This window comes from Apteryx mantelli, chromosome 10 (genome assembly GCF_036417845.1).
Source record: "Apteryx mantelli isolate bAptMan1 chromosome 10, bAptMan1.hap1, whole genome shotgun sequence".
Taxonomy (NCBI): Eukaryota; Metazoa; Chordata; class Aves; order Apterygiformes; family Apterygidae; genus Apteryx; species Apteryx mantelli.
In genome coordinates, this window is record NC_089987.1 from 21,242,529 (window position 1) to 21,256,900 (window position 14,372).

At 38.5% G+C, this 14,372-nt stretch overlaps 2 protein-coding genes across 5 annotated transcripts in view; one reads left to right on the forward strand and one right to left on the reverse strand.

Moving 5' to 3' along the window:
• Positions 1–41: 41 nt before the first annotated feature.
• On the forward strand, positions 42–5,325 carry SLC7A6OS (solute carrier family 7 member 6 opposite strand). Of its 2 annotated transcripts, XM_067302634.1 has the most exons (5): positions 42–215; positions 540–923; positions 2,311–2,514; positions 3,395–3,524; positions 4,341–5,325. In XM_067302634.1, the coding sequence occupies exons 1-5, from the start codon at positions 48–50 to the stop codon at positions 4,460–4,462; spliced, it is 1,008 nt and encodes a 335-aa protein (XP_067158735.1). In that variant the 5' UTR covers positions 42–47; the 3' UTR covers positions 4,463–5,325. The 2 variants fall into 2 exon arrangements, with proteins under 2 accessions (XP_067158735.1, XP_067158736.1); XM_067302635.1 differs by lacking the exon at positions 2,311–2,514.
• A 1,790-nt stretch (positions 5,326–7,115) lies between these two features.
• The window catches only part of SLC7A6 (solute carrier family 7 member 6), a 33,664-nt gene continuing 26,407 nt past the window's right edge, over positions 7,116–14,372 (reverse strand). For all 3 annotated transcript variants that reach the window (XM_067302632.1, XM_067302631.1, XM_013941038.2), the window contains exons 6-10: positions 12,124–12,227; positions 10,919–11,015; positions 9,979–10,128; positions 9,027–9,210; positions 7,116–8,171 (exon numbers count right to left, since the gene is read on the reverse strand). In XM_067302632.1, coding sequence (XP_067158733.1) covers positions 8,077–8,171; positions 9,027–9,210; positions 9,979–10,128; positions 10,919–11,015; positions 12,124–12,227 — 630 coding nt within the window. In that variant the 3' untranslated portion in view covers positions 7,116–8,076. The remainder of the gene's footprint in view (positions 8,172–9,026; positions 9,211–9,978; positions 10,129–10,918; positions 11,016–12,123; positions 12,228–14,372) is intronic.

Genomic DNA, 14,372 nt, shown 5'->3' on the forward strand with positions numbered 1-14,372 from the left:
GCCCCGCCCCGCCGCGGCGCGCCGCTCCCGGCGTGCCGCGCGGCGCCATGGAGCGGGCGGCGGTGCTGCGCGTGAAGCGGAAGCGCGGCGGGCCGGAACCGGCCGAGGCGCTGCTCCTCGCCTGCAAGCGGCGGCGCCCGGAGCCGGGCGGGCCGCCCGGGCCCCCGCGCCTCGAGAAGGGGCTCTTCAAGCTGGTGGCCACCGTCTCCTCCAAGGTACCGCTGCCGCGCGGGACCCGTTCGGGTCGGCCGCGCGGGGGCTCGGCCTAACGGCCGCCGCCGGAGCCCCCGCGCCTCGCGGCCCTGGCGGATGCCGGGCTGCCGCGGCCTGGCGGCCTGCGCGGGCTTCATACTCTTCCCCGCAAGCGCAGGGCTCGTGGTAGCTCTGTCGCTTAGAGCAGTAGCAGAAGTTGCGGGCGTGTTATTCCGAGCGCTGGTGCTGCGGTGCTCGGATGGGAAGCCGCGGTCGCGGTAGTGAGGCGGCGCCTCCGGAAGGGAGCGCGAGTTACCTTCCTTCTCTCCGTTCTGCCCTCTGCCCAGAACGAGCCGCTTCAGAAGTACGTCCAGGAAGGGATCAGCCGGGACAAAGCGGCTCGAAGTCTGCGGCCCTCCTCGGGCAGCGCTCAGCGAATCGCTCAGGACCTCCGCTCCGCCAGGCAGGCGAGCAGGAGGGAGAGCCGCTACCGGGTAATCGCCAGCCACCGGCCTGCCGCTCGGGAAATCGAAACGGTCGCGCCTGTCGTCGATGGCAAGACGTCAGCTGGTGGCGACAGGTCGGGCTCAGGAGCAAGGAAAGATGCCTCGGAAAAAGGCAGCAGTGCTGTTGATGAGAGTTCGGACTACTGTGGGAAATTCCAGTTATTTGATATTGTACAAGAAGAGGAGGCGCTGGAAGACTCCAGCGTAACTGCAGCCAACCCACAGGTCAGCAAACGGACTTAGGGTACTCAAAGTACTTTTATATGACTGGTATATGTGGGCAAACTGACAACTGTGGAGGGACCCTTAACTAGATGTTTATAAGTTGACGTACTTTAGATATCTATGTAGGAAGCAATTTCACGAGGATCCCAAAGTACAGTAATGTTGTTGAGACAGACAGCCTTACAGAGCTGGCCACTATAGGAAAGGCCTGATTTTTCTGTACCCTGTTCAGATACCTAAATGCTCATGTTCATCTGTTAGGTAGAGCTCTGAAGGTTTTAGAAACTTTTACTCTACCTTCTAGCAATGAAAAATTCTACTTGCATGTCTCTCCATCTACCCAGATGCCTAAGAATGTCACTTGTAGGCAAGGTTCACTGAAAGAAAAAATACCTTTGAGCCTTCCCTTCTCAGAATCCCAATATACGCTTTAATCATGTATTCAATTTTTAGTGGAACTCTTAGGTGTTTGACAGGCTTCTTAGCCCCTCTATTCTGTTTTCATTGGTATTATGAGTTAAGTATACCTTTAATTGGAAAGTATCTACTTAATTTCTAAAATGGTTTTAGTATGAAGAAGTTCTGCCTTCTGTGTAGGGTTGTGCTGCATACAGTGTATTAAGAAGATTTTGTATTAAAAAGACTTACAACCATATAAAAAGAAGACAAGAGGGTATTTTTTGTATGCTTCCTTTAGTAGTTCTTTAACAGTATATAAGTACATCTGGATGCTCTACTTAATGCAGCCCATCACAGCTCTGAGGAAGATTTAAAGACTGTGTTAAAGAAGAAAATAGACATGGGAGCAAGTCATCAACTAGCTGTCATCAAATTTCTTCTGTCTCAGTGCAGAAGCAAGGAATTAAAGAGCATGTCTACAGGGCCTGTCAGCCTTTTCCTGTTGATTAGTCATATTTTCATCATTTCTCCTGTACACTGGGTAGACTGTAATCTCCTAGCATGTTATTAATGCTAATCTATACAGATCTTTACACTTGCAACATTGCAGGAAAGCTGTACAAAGCATAGCCTATTTTAAAGCATGTCGTTTCAACCAACATGTCATCAGAAACAGACAAACAGTTGCACAGAATTAGTCATTTCCCTTCAACGGTTTGTAATGAACTTGTTCCAGAAGTTTTCTGTTACCTAAAACAAGGCATGGCTGTACAATATTAGGCTAATTTGAAAATTCTTTAATGTCTTTCTATTTCAGATAGCTAATGTTCCAGATAGAATTAAAAACCTTCCTAATGGAATACTAAGTTTTCAGAAGGTCATCCTTAGCTAGATATTGGCTACTATCTACAAACAAAAATATTGTCTGTAACTAAAGCTCTGTGTGTTTGATCTCAGTGGTAATGCACAGTTATTTTTTTGGCAACAGAAAACTGGTGATCCAGATGTGATTCTCTGCAATGCAGTAGAGATGGTTCGTGAGCGTTTAAATGTTTCTGAAGATGGTAAGAAAGTAGAACGCCATGAGAAAGAAGATGAGTATGTTTATGACATCTACTATATGGAAACATCAGCCCCTGGTTGGATCCAAAATATCCTGTCTGTCCAGCCCTATAAAGAGGAGTATGAACTGGTAAAGATGTGGAAAACAGATATTTCTCCATTAGAAGGTCCATGAATAAACATGTTTAAAGTCCTAACATAAAAAGTGACATGCCAAAAAAGATACTTTGAAGATACTACACTTACACTCAGTGACCTCTCTGTTAAGCTTTCAGTAATTGCCAGTCCTGTGTTTTCTCAGGTTACTATTGATTAGAACAAATGATGATGTGATGATGAAAACTGAAGGGGTACTGTTCACGTACTCACAAGGATTTGACTGACTTCAATTTAGCAAACAAATTTTGGCACATGCAATATAAACTTAAGTAATTCACATCTCATTTGTGGGTGGCAGGAGGTAGCAATTGAAATGTAAATATGTCTGAGGAAGAAGGAGCAAGGGGGACACAACTTTTTTTGGCAGTCCTCAATTTTTGAGGACTTGAATTTATAATCTTAATAAGAGGTCTTTTCTTGTAATAAAGAAATACCCTTCAGTGACTGTGAAGTTACAAAGATACAGTGTAAGCTTTATTCTTTCATTGCATGGATACTGTGGTCAATATATTTTGCATATAAGGAACCTGAAGCAGCTTTTTCTTTTTCTTGGATAACCTCTATTATACTACTGCTGAAGTGAGTAGGATTAATTTTGACATCAACTTCAGCAACACTAGAACATTTAAATGCATGACTTACTGATTTTTTTTATCAAAAGCAGGTTGCTGTGTTATGGTGGCTGTACTGACAAGTTTTTTTTACTGTGTGCTTGGTGCAACTTCTAAATAACTCTGCTTTCAGTATCTCTTGGCTCTTTTCTTTATGGTCTGTTGTTTAGGTAGATGAAAAACTGCTTACATCTGAGTATGTCTTTTATAATGAATGTTCTGTTCCATGTTGACATGCAGGTAGATGATGATCATATTCCAGGGGAAATATATGAAGATGAAGATGATGAAAATGATGAAAATAACTGGCGTAATGACTATCCTGATGAAGATGAGTTCTTACCCGAGGAAGATGGTGATGGAGAAAAAGGTATGCTTGTTAAAAGTACTGTCTGCTTTCATGCTGTGCACATTTAAATCTCATCCTTTTTTGTATTTCCTCTTTCTAAAAACGCAAACCTTGCACTGCTGGTGTATATTTTTGCTATTATAATGGGTTATATCAGCTCAGAAAAGAATCATTGGCACCAGGGCAAAGTAAGTGGAGACTGCACAGAGATGGAGGGGGAGTATGAACTTCTGAAAGGTGGGGTGAGCTGTTAAATTGGTTCAGCATGTCTTGCGGAACCAACATGTAAGGTAGTAACTGACTTTAAATCCTATAAACTTAGCTTTTTTTGTTGCACAATACTTAAGATTAGAGGAAAGTCAAAATTTTAAGAACTAGTTTAAGATGGAATGACTTAACATATAGCACAAAAGCACTAAATTACTGCACTGTAAGGTAGGTGAAATAGAACAGTCACTTTTGAACAGATTTTTATGAGTCATCCCTTCAATAGTTTTAAATGAACTCCAATAACTATGCTAGAATCAGGGATTTTTCTGGTTTAAGTACTGAACTTCAAAACTAGAAATCCATTTCAGGCTGCTGCAATTGCAAAGGATTGCTTGTTTTGGGAAGGAATAGAAGACTTATGTCCCACATGCTTGTGAAACACTGTCTCTGCTTTCTTTCCCCCCGGCCCAGTCCAAGTACCATTCAACGCTGATCTAATATAGCAGTTATTCAAACTTCACATATTTTTCATTTGTGTTACTAAGGAAACTTACATTAGTCAGATTAACATAACTGTTTAACTAAAAAGAAGGGCTAGTCTAAAACTGTGTTACGTTCTTTTTCTAGAGTCTGAAGAGAGCTTGAGTGATGAGGACCAATGTTTCAGGAGAAGAACATGGAACAAATACCGTCATGAGGTCCTACAAGAATTTGGATATGATGAGGTCCAGGATTTGGATTCTGACTGACAGGATTTTTCTTTTTTTTGTTGTTTTTTAAGATGAAGTGCATAGAACTTGCAGTAGAACTGAAATTCTAGAAAGCTGCTCATAGCTATTCATGAGAATGTATAGCTTAAAAAAAAAAAAAAAGGAAAAGCACTTTCTGATAAAAGCTGTACTCATTGGGACAGTAGGAAACCAATCTTTAAATGGATGAATTTAAGCTAAGCTTTTCCTGTCTGACCTTTGGAAAACATTCTGAAACTTAGTGACTGGCATGGTTCACCCTAATGCTCACTGGTTAGGCTTGAGCATTAGATACAACTAGACTTTGGGATTCTAATAAATACTAAAAGCTCACTTTAATACCTACCAGCTGAAGTTGGCTGACCATCTGTGACACAGCTCAGATATTAAACAGATGTGTGAATATGGACACAATAACATTTTCTTTCTTAAGCAGAAGATACTATCTGTTTGGGATTTTTTGTTTGTTTGTTTTCCCCCCCACCACCTGTTCTGTGATACTGAGGTTGTGGAGAAAGCTTTTTTTGAGCGCATGCCCAATCGCTTATATCAAGATAGGTAATGTTATATGTGGAGGTACTGTAAGCAGCAGCCCTTATTATTGTGACTACTGTGTAAGGTTTTGCAAGATGATGATGTCTACCATGTGGCAAGAGATGTAGGTCTCTTCCTATAAAGGCAAGTAGGATTCCTGGAAAAAGGCGCTTTGCTTCTTCCTGTGTTTAAACTTGTCTTTTTGTGTGGCCAACCACTTGCAATACCTTGACCTGACCATTTTATTGTTGGGTATCTCTTCTGTACTTTTACTACTGGAGTAGAATAATATATATGCATTTACCTTGTAAATAAAGAATCTTCGTGGACTGTTTTCTTTATTCACTTAAAGAGTGTAGGAGTCAGTTCAGTTGAAATTACTTCAGCACACTAACTTGTATTCATCCATCTTTAAAACAATGTAATCTTCTTGTAATTTTGCATCAGTCCTAGTTTCTGTAGGCCAGCCCTGTAAAAGGAAAAGGCTTGACACCCTGTACTGGAACTCAGTAGGAAACTGAATCTCCCTACTAAATAACAGGTTCTGCTCTGTAATACTTATTATAAATGCAGGTATTGTCATTCCCTGTTGAGGCTGGTGCAGAATGGAGGCCTGTGAGTAAGTGTATCTTACACCTGCTCATGTGTGTAGCTAAGTTTCCATGTTGAGTTTAGCAGGAAGCAGTGAACTGAATGCTAGTCTCTTTTCTCTGGGTATAGTCTCCAGAACTAAGTAGCAAAGCTATGAGCTGTCCTGCAGCTGTCAGCCTAGCACCACCAATGGTGTTACACGTAAGACAGGTAAAGCTGGGACTTACCCCATCTGACTGATCCTTAATAAGAGTGAGGAGTTCAACAAGAACAAATCTCTGCTTGAGTCTTGTGATTCACTGTCTGTAAAAAGGATCCCCCAAACCTGAAAGTTGGTCAGTTAGTTCTGGCTGCTGCTGTCAAGGTAACAGAGGTGAAGTTTTTGTTCTTTTTTTCATGGAAAGGCTAACAGGCTATGGTTGTAGGAGAGGTTAAATCTATGTTGCCCACTGGACAGCTGTCTCTGATACCAAACTCATTCTACTTACATGCAAGACTTTAAAGAGCTGTATTATAATAGTCAAATACTAATTTTCATTAAAGACTGAAAACACCCATACATGGCTTATGTGCCAAGTGTGCACAGAGTTCCTCAGCTGGTTTTTAACTGTCTTAAATCCAAAAGTGGCTTCATAAATTTACCCCTAGCCTCCATGTGGTTAGTTTTTAAACATCTCTTACAACTTCAGGGTTTTTTTTAAATATAAACTTAGGCAGGAAGTCAGTACAAGAATCCAAATGTTTTTACTGTTACTGAAGTGGCTGACGCAAATGTGGAACAGCATTTCAAGTATGCATGTCTTCAGCCACAATCTTTTCATTACAGGATTTAGTTTAACTTGAAACAAACACACAAACTGTACCTACAACTTGGGTCAACTTAGGTCAACATTTTGAAATAAGAATTCCTGATATGTTTTTGAAGTATATCTTACTCTGGTGGCCAAACAGGCTGGCTTCATGCTTCCTTTTGCCACCCCTGGATTCAGTGTCCAGCTTGCTGCATGTCCTGTTAGGCTTACAGCTTTGAGTCCCCAAAAACTTGCATCTTGCTAACTTGTATGTCTGTATTGCACTAGTACTTTTTTCCTGTCTCAAACTCTGCACCTTAACCTTTAGCAGAAAGATGGTGATCAGTAGGTCAACACTGACATTCAACTCAAGCATGACTAGATGAATAGCTGCTTCTAATTGAGATAGCTTGCACTTGATGGGAATTTTTAATTTCACTCAGCAGAATATATAATCTGTTGAATTTAACTGTACAAAGAACAACAGTGTTTTTGCTTTTTTCTCTCCACAAACTCTCTAGAGGATAATTAATGGTACAAATCATACAGACTAGGACAATATGCATGCAATTTCTGCTTTCCCTCAAGTTCCACAGCTTGTAGCAAGGATCTTCATTTTTGTTGCGCATCCCTCACATTCAGAGGTGCACTAGGACTCTTTTCTCTGTATTATTTTCTTTCCAGGTCACTTATTTAGCTTTCAGGATAAAGTCACTACCATGGAACATTACTTCTGCTATAAAAGGGGGGGGGGAAGAGAATGTGGTTCTATGAGTTTATGGATGACTGTTTTCTAGTGAACAGTACTGAAATTCAGAAAAGGAATTTTCTGACTGCTGTGGTAACACCGATAATGTGCGTTCCACTGAAACAGTTCAGAGACAAATGCTTACAAGCTTCAAACCGAACATTTTAATTTTGAAAGTTTCATATAAACTTGTCAGAAGATGACCAAGTACTTACAAGCTAGCAGGGAAGAATCCATGCATAATCATCAAGTGTTAATCAAATCTTTAGTGCTAAGGAATTTGTATCTCATGAAAGGCGATTTAATCTTGTTGATTAAATCCTTGCAACAGCAAGATACCACATATCAGTATGGTAAACAAAATGAAATGTCTGTCTTTAAGGGAGAAAGGGTGGTTCAGTCTTTAAACAATGTAGCATAAACTCTATTCTTTTTCCTGCTAATAGTTTGTTGAGACCAGTTGTTTTCTGGAATAAGAACTGAGATAGCACAGCAGATCATCTCATGCAAACATCCATCAAAACTGAGCTGGAAATGGCTTTTAGTCTTTTGACTTGAAGTGGTTTTCAGTTTAACTTTAAAAACACATTATTCCGCTGCCTAGTTCTGCAGAAAACTAATTTGATCCATTAGCTCTGATTAGAAATCCAACTCTCCTCTTACCATTTTAATACCACTTCTGAACAGTATTGAGGCCTTGCTTATGTGCCCAAAATAAGCAGCTAATGATTGTCCAATGAAAATACGCCCTGAAAATGTGTCGCAGTTTTGGAGGATGACATCTGGGCACGATCTGTTCAGGAATCCAACTGCAGGTAAGTACATTTTCAGTATTTCTGAAATACCACTGGAACCAGTTTTTCCATTTTTCCAGTTGCATCTCTTCTCTTCCCTTTAATTGTAATAATTGCTTTATCCTCCCTCCTGCTTCTTGTAATGGCTTTGCAGTTTTAGTTGGATTTGATTTCTAACTTCTTTTCTTCGCTCATGTCCATCTCTGTTAAAACACAGTAACAGAGCAGCTGCATGTTTCGTGTGACTGCACCTGCACAGGAAATTGAAGATAAATCGGATGAATAGTCACCCAGCACAACTCTTAATTAGGCAACATGTACATGATTAAGTTAGTTGTCAAGAATACTTGGCTCACTTCTCATAAGGGAAACACAGACCAGAAGAGTTTTCACAGAGAGTATTTTCCACTTAATATTTTTAAACAAATAATGCTTAAAGCTGTTCTGTTGATATCTTAAAGGTGTTTTTCCTCCTAGGCACCCTGCCAGGTTACTGAGGTAGAATTTTTTTTCCCCTATAATTAAAAGTATAAAATTGGTAGTTAAAAATAAAGAATTTCAAATAACACATGGGAGAGTGACAATATTACTGAATAACTGTGTATTCACCAATTGCTGCAGGACCATATCCTGTTGTATTCTGAGATTATGCTATAAACCTTTTGAACATCCCTCATCATGGTTTTCTCTTCTGAGACAGTAAGAATAAAAACAGTGGACTGCTAGGAAGGGATGTGTAATTTAACTGCAGCAATTCAACCACAGGCAAAATTGCATCTGTGACTAAAAAATTGTCCATCTTCAAATAACAGATTTAGTAGAGCAAGACAGTTTGCTTGTCATTACCAAAAATGTTCAACCCTTTTACAATAATCAGCCTTGGTTAAGAAAAAGACTTTTTCTGTGCTTGATTAAAGAGAAATGTATTAAGACTGAGGGCAAAATCTGTAGGAAGTAAATGGTATTGTAAATAAATAAATAAAATTTGAGTGTGTAAGCATATATAACATCAATATGCTCTTTTAATTAGCAAATTGAGATTCACTTTTGTAACAATTTAATTTTCCTCATTTGTGAACAATGTTTCCATCTACAAAGAGACTTACCTAAAATCTTGTTGATAAAAGCAGGTCTCCTTGATGCAGGTAAATAGACTCCCAAGAAATAGACTGGAATTCCAGACAAAGCAATGCCGATTCCAATCAATGAATTTATCGCGTCGCTATAGAGTGGTACTACCACCAGAAATACTGAGCATATACAGAATATTATTGGGAAAGCCACACTCAGCTGGAGACAGAGAAAAACAACAGCATGGTTTTGAAATATTCATTGTCTACAGTTACATGCATTTTGGTGAAAATTACCTTTTCCCTCTCCAACCCCACTGTGAAATTATCTGTTCTTCCTCTTACACATCTGGTTAGTTAGAAACATAAGCAAACAATAGAATTATTCAACAGAACTGCTGCTAAAATTTACAAGAGTAATCAAGTATGATAATACTGCTTTGTTGAAAGAAACCGTATAACAGAACGGAGTGTTTAAACAAATCCAGTCAATCTCAGAAAATAAGAATGACTTTCCATGAAGGATATTAAACTTTAAATACAAGAAGGTGATAAGGGGATCAGATATTGAACTGAACACCATCAGAGCTAAATGCGGTCTAAAGTGACAAAATTAACTAACTTAACTATTCCTAACTTCAAACAACAACTGTACTTCCCTTCCTGTATTCACCTAAATGAGAGATTTTTAGTCCAAGGCAAAAAAGGTAACAACTATTTTAGATTATTTGAGACATTCTCCAGTTGACAGAGAGATGGGGACTGGCTGAACTAACATACAAAAAAGCATATACTATTCCAATAATCACTTATTCTCATCTAGCAGACAAGCTAGCTTTTATGGTGCAAACTGAAATGGAAGCCATATTTTGTGTCGAGATGAGATTATAACCTTTAGACGTAATGCGTGTGGTACAGATTTAGACAGTGCTTTTACATTACAGGGAAGAAAAGGATCTTAAACAATTCCATATTAAGTATTTCTTACCTTTAGAGGCCTGGGTCGATCTGGTTCCTTCCAACGTAGATATAATTGCCCAGCAATTGACAGACCAACAAAAAACCAGTAACTGAAACTGAAGTAATTAATAAGCTTAAAGACATCTTCTACAGCCAGGTAAATGAGGGTCATAGTACACTGTCAGAAAAGAACAGGAATGTGATGAACAACAAAAGTTTGAAACTTACTTTTTATGCTGCTTTTCACATTAAAGTAAAACCATCTTTCACTTCTTAGTCTTCAACATAATTTTATGCCTATCTCAGTAGTCACTCTCCTACAAGTGCCATGGATAACAGAACATCTGAGGTTCTCTTTTGTGCTATCAACTAAACAATTACTTCTGAAAATTCCCACTGTTGAGATTTACTTATACTTTCCATGGCAATAGTGGTCTGAGCATGACACATTTTATAGTTTGGCAATGATTAAGGGAAATAATTTCTCAGTTATGTGCCCCTTGAGGAAATGTATCAGAAGACTGTTAATGTCCTTTAAGTGATTTTATCAGAATGTGAGATTATATAGCAGCTAGATTTTTACTATTGATAGTATCTTCATCCTCAATTTATTCAGCATACAGAAACCATACACTAACCAACCCGTCATTTTAATCTATATTTAGCTTAGAGAGAACAGAAGTCTGACAATGTATCTAACATGACAGTAGTCCAGCAGAATAATTTGATCATTTTAATTCAATTTAAACTTTCTATGTAGTTAGGGATTTGGCAAGTTGTTTTTCAGTTAAGAGTATTCATGCATACAGACAATGAAACTCTCCAGAGACTGTTACTGCAAGAGAGTGACATATTGAACAGCATTTCCTCTGTCATCTCACTCCAGCCTATGTAAAAACACAGATTTCCTTTAAGTAATTCATACAGTCTTATCTGAACAGTTGAAAAGAAAAATAATAATATCTTACATTGAAGAGCAGTGCTGGCACAGGTGTGAACCTCTTTAGGTGGATCATAGACAACAGATCAGGAAGGTGACCTTCTCGAGATCCTACAAAAAATAGCCTGGAGGAGGAAGGTGGGGGGCAGGGGAAATCAGAAAACAAATCTTCAGGCTACAGGCAAGAGCAAATGCATACACAAAAGAAAACACCACCACCAGTCAAAAATCAGTATTTACACCTTTGAATTTCCATCTTTTAAACCAGAACACGTATTCAACTCTGCTTATAAAGGTATACTGTAATATAACCATTAAAAGTTATATAAGCTTTTATAAACTTGCTATTAACACCCATTTTTAGAAAACAATGCTACAGGTAAAATAGAAAATTTCTACAGTGATTGAAATAAATTTCTATTGTTAAAAAAAATTCTAAAAGCTAGCACTGAAAACATTCCACTTTATAGCAGAATAGTTTTCAACGATAACCAAAGAGAATATCAGGTTTCTCTCTTTCTCTCTCTCTCAAAAAAAAAAGAGCTCACTCAACCACACGCTCAAAAAACAAACGTGTATGATTTCACTATCAACTGTAAACTGTTCTATATTGGCGACTTTACCAGATCACGTTCACATTTGTTTTCAGTTCAGAGACACTGTGCATACATTCAGTGGACAGGAAGGATGTTACAATGTCTGAAAAAATCCACTCAAGACTTGCACTAGTCACATGCATAATCAACGCTCAGAGGAAAAACTCTCTGCTGTATCCTAAGCTTTACGACTGCAGTTTAACAGCAGTAGCACCTTTAAAACTTTTTAGTTGGCGGGGGAGGGGGGGACAACCCAAAACTTAGAAAGATATTAAGATTTAAAAAGACAGTAAGTTTTAAGCAAATACTTTAAAAAACAGGAACTAGCTAGAATTACTGTATCAAATAAAATTCAGTCCAAGTAATCAGAAGGCATGAGGGCTCACCTCACAGACAACATGCATTTCATCTTTAACTGTACTCTGCATACAGCTAAGAAAGTTTGGGGGAAGTAGGGTGATGTTAAGAGCATATGTATACACAAAAAGAGGTTTATTTAGGTTCATTATTTTATTGTGGCTACTCATAGGTCCTGACATGAAAGTCATTTTGCCACTCATAATAGATACGCATGACAGTAATATGTTATATGAGAATGCTTATGAACATTTGTCAAACAGAAAGAGAGATTCACTACCTTGATGATGCTAGAATTGAAGCATTAAGTCCACCAAAACAAGAAAAGGCTACAGCAATGGGAATTGTCCAGCTGAAGATACCAAATACTTGGTCAGCAAATGTCTAATGAAAGAGGGGAAGGGGGTGGGGGGGAGAAAATAAGAAAGGGAACATTAAAATATCTGCAACAAAGCATATGTAAAACAATGAAATCAAAAATACAGTTTTAAGTTTTTATGGAAAAATAACAATATAGTAGGGATATTCCATAATGCCACACATGAAAAGCATACAGCTTTTTAATTTACTAATAGATTCCAAGCAAGTACAAACTTCTTCAGCAAAGCACCTGACCTTGCATTTTCTGCTCACAAAAATGCAGGCACACCTCAGAGATATTGGGGGTTCAGTTCCAGACCACCGCCACAAAGCAAATATTGCAATAAAGCAAGTCACATAACTTTTATATGCACTGGGGAAAAAAAAAAAATTCATGTTTACACTATACTGTAGTCTATTAAGTGTGCAATAGCATTATGTCTAAAAAACAGTGTACAAAATGTGACACAGACACGAAGTGAGCACATGCTGTTGGAAAAATGGTGCTGATTGGTTTGCTCCACGCAGGGTTGCCACAAACTTTCAATTTGTTAAAAAAAAAAACAAAAAACAAAAAAAAAAAACAAAAAAAAAAACCAACAAACAGTATCTGTGAAGTGCAATAAAGCAAGGTATGACTGTAACGCTCAAAAAGGAAAACCAAGTGCTCTTAGAATCTTCTCACCCATCCTAATATATTTTATTATCTAATTTAACTACAGAATTCTAGTATAACCTACTGATTACAGAGAATCAATAAAGGTAAGTCTAAAAATTAAAAAAAAGGATTAGGTATCCTAAAAGAGAAGTCTCATACCGCAGATTATAAACATGGCCATTATTGGACCTACTGTTTGTGGACACTATTCTTGCCATCTCTCTACTTGATTTTCCTTCTTTTTCTATTTCCTATGCAACCTCTTTCCCCCGCCTTGAGCAGCAGTAACAGGTCCTTTGAGCTCTACTCTCACAGCCTGGCATGGCAACCAACACAGCACGTGTTTTATCACAGTCCAACTCATTTGTTACTATTGCTAGACAATACTGCAGGCCTCTGGGGTGACTTTCCATGACAACGCTCTGAAATCAAGAAGCCAGGAACATCAAAGTTTCATAGCAAGTAGTAAGAGTCATCAACTGTCAGTGACCTGGGAAATATAATGCAAGTGCATAATAATTCGCAAGATATTGTCCTGGTCAATTCTGTTTAGCATCCTGGGTGGAGGAAAGAAGACATATTCTTACAATATCAAGTATAAGAATATTCAAAAAAAAACAACCAAAAAAAAACCACAAGAAGTTTAGTACATGAAGACAGACAGCTGTTCAAAATCATGTGTCTCAGTCTGAGTATTGTACCTTTAACATGTGTGAAGCAAGCAAAAATCTGTTAGTGCTGTGTTCAGAGAGGGGCAAAAAGCCTTCCTACCCCAATTTTATTTACTAATAGCTAAGTCACCTCCATGATTTCTCTTTCTGAAGCAAACTAACAGTCATGGTAGCAAAGGGATGGTGTCCGCATTAGACATCACTAAATCACTATTTATAGAAAGGTACCTACTCCTACTTACAGATAAATGGTGTTCAACTGAAATTGTAACGCTACTTTTGCAAACCACAAAGATTTCGTATCAGAATACACACAGTAAACATTTTACATCTCAGCAGGCAGCAGTCATCTAAGTCTTTTTATGAACTTTTCTCTAAGTCACCTTCTCAACTCTCTTTTGCTTTATCATTTTCAAGAACACAGTGACCCTTAACCATAAAAGCATACGTACTAGTTCAGCTTTGTACAGGTCTGTCTTTTCTATTACGAAAGTCTTCTTCAAATCAGTTTTTAACCACAACAGTTAATATTTTGAAGACTCCCAACCTCCCTTTTAAATGACTGTACTTTAACTTAACCAGTCTTTATTTGTAGCATACAAAGCTATCTGGATTTAAAGGTGGACAAATTTGATTTAATTACTCCTGGAACAAGATCACCAAAAGTAATGCAGTATGATCTGTTATCTAAATGTTCTTATAGACCAAAAAAGCCTAAGCAAATTAATATTGACTCTTTGTGAAATGAGTGATTGATTTTTATGAGCAAAACCCTGCACAGTTTCAATCTTTAAACTGTAAATTTCAGAAGTTTCACTGACGTAAAACACAGCTTGCCCA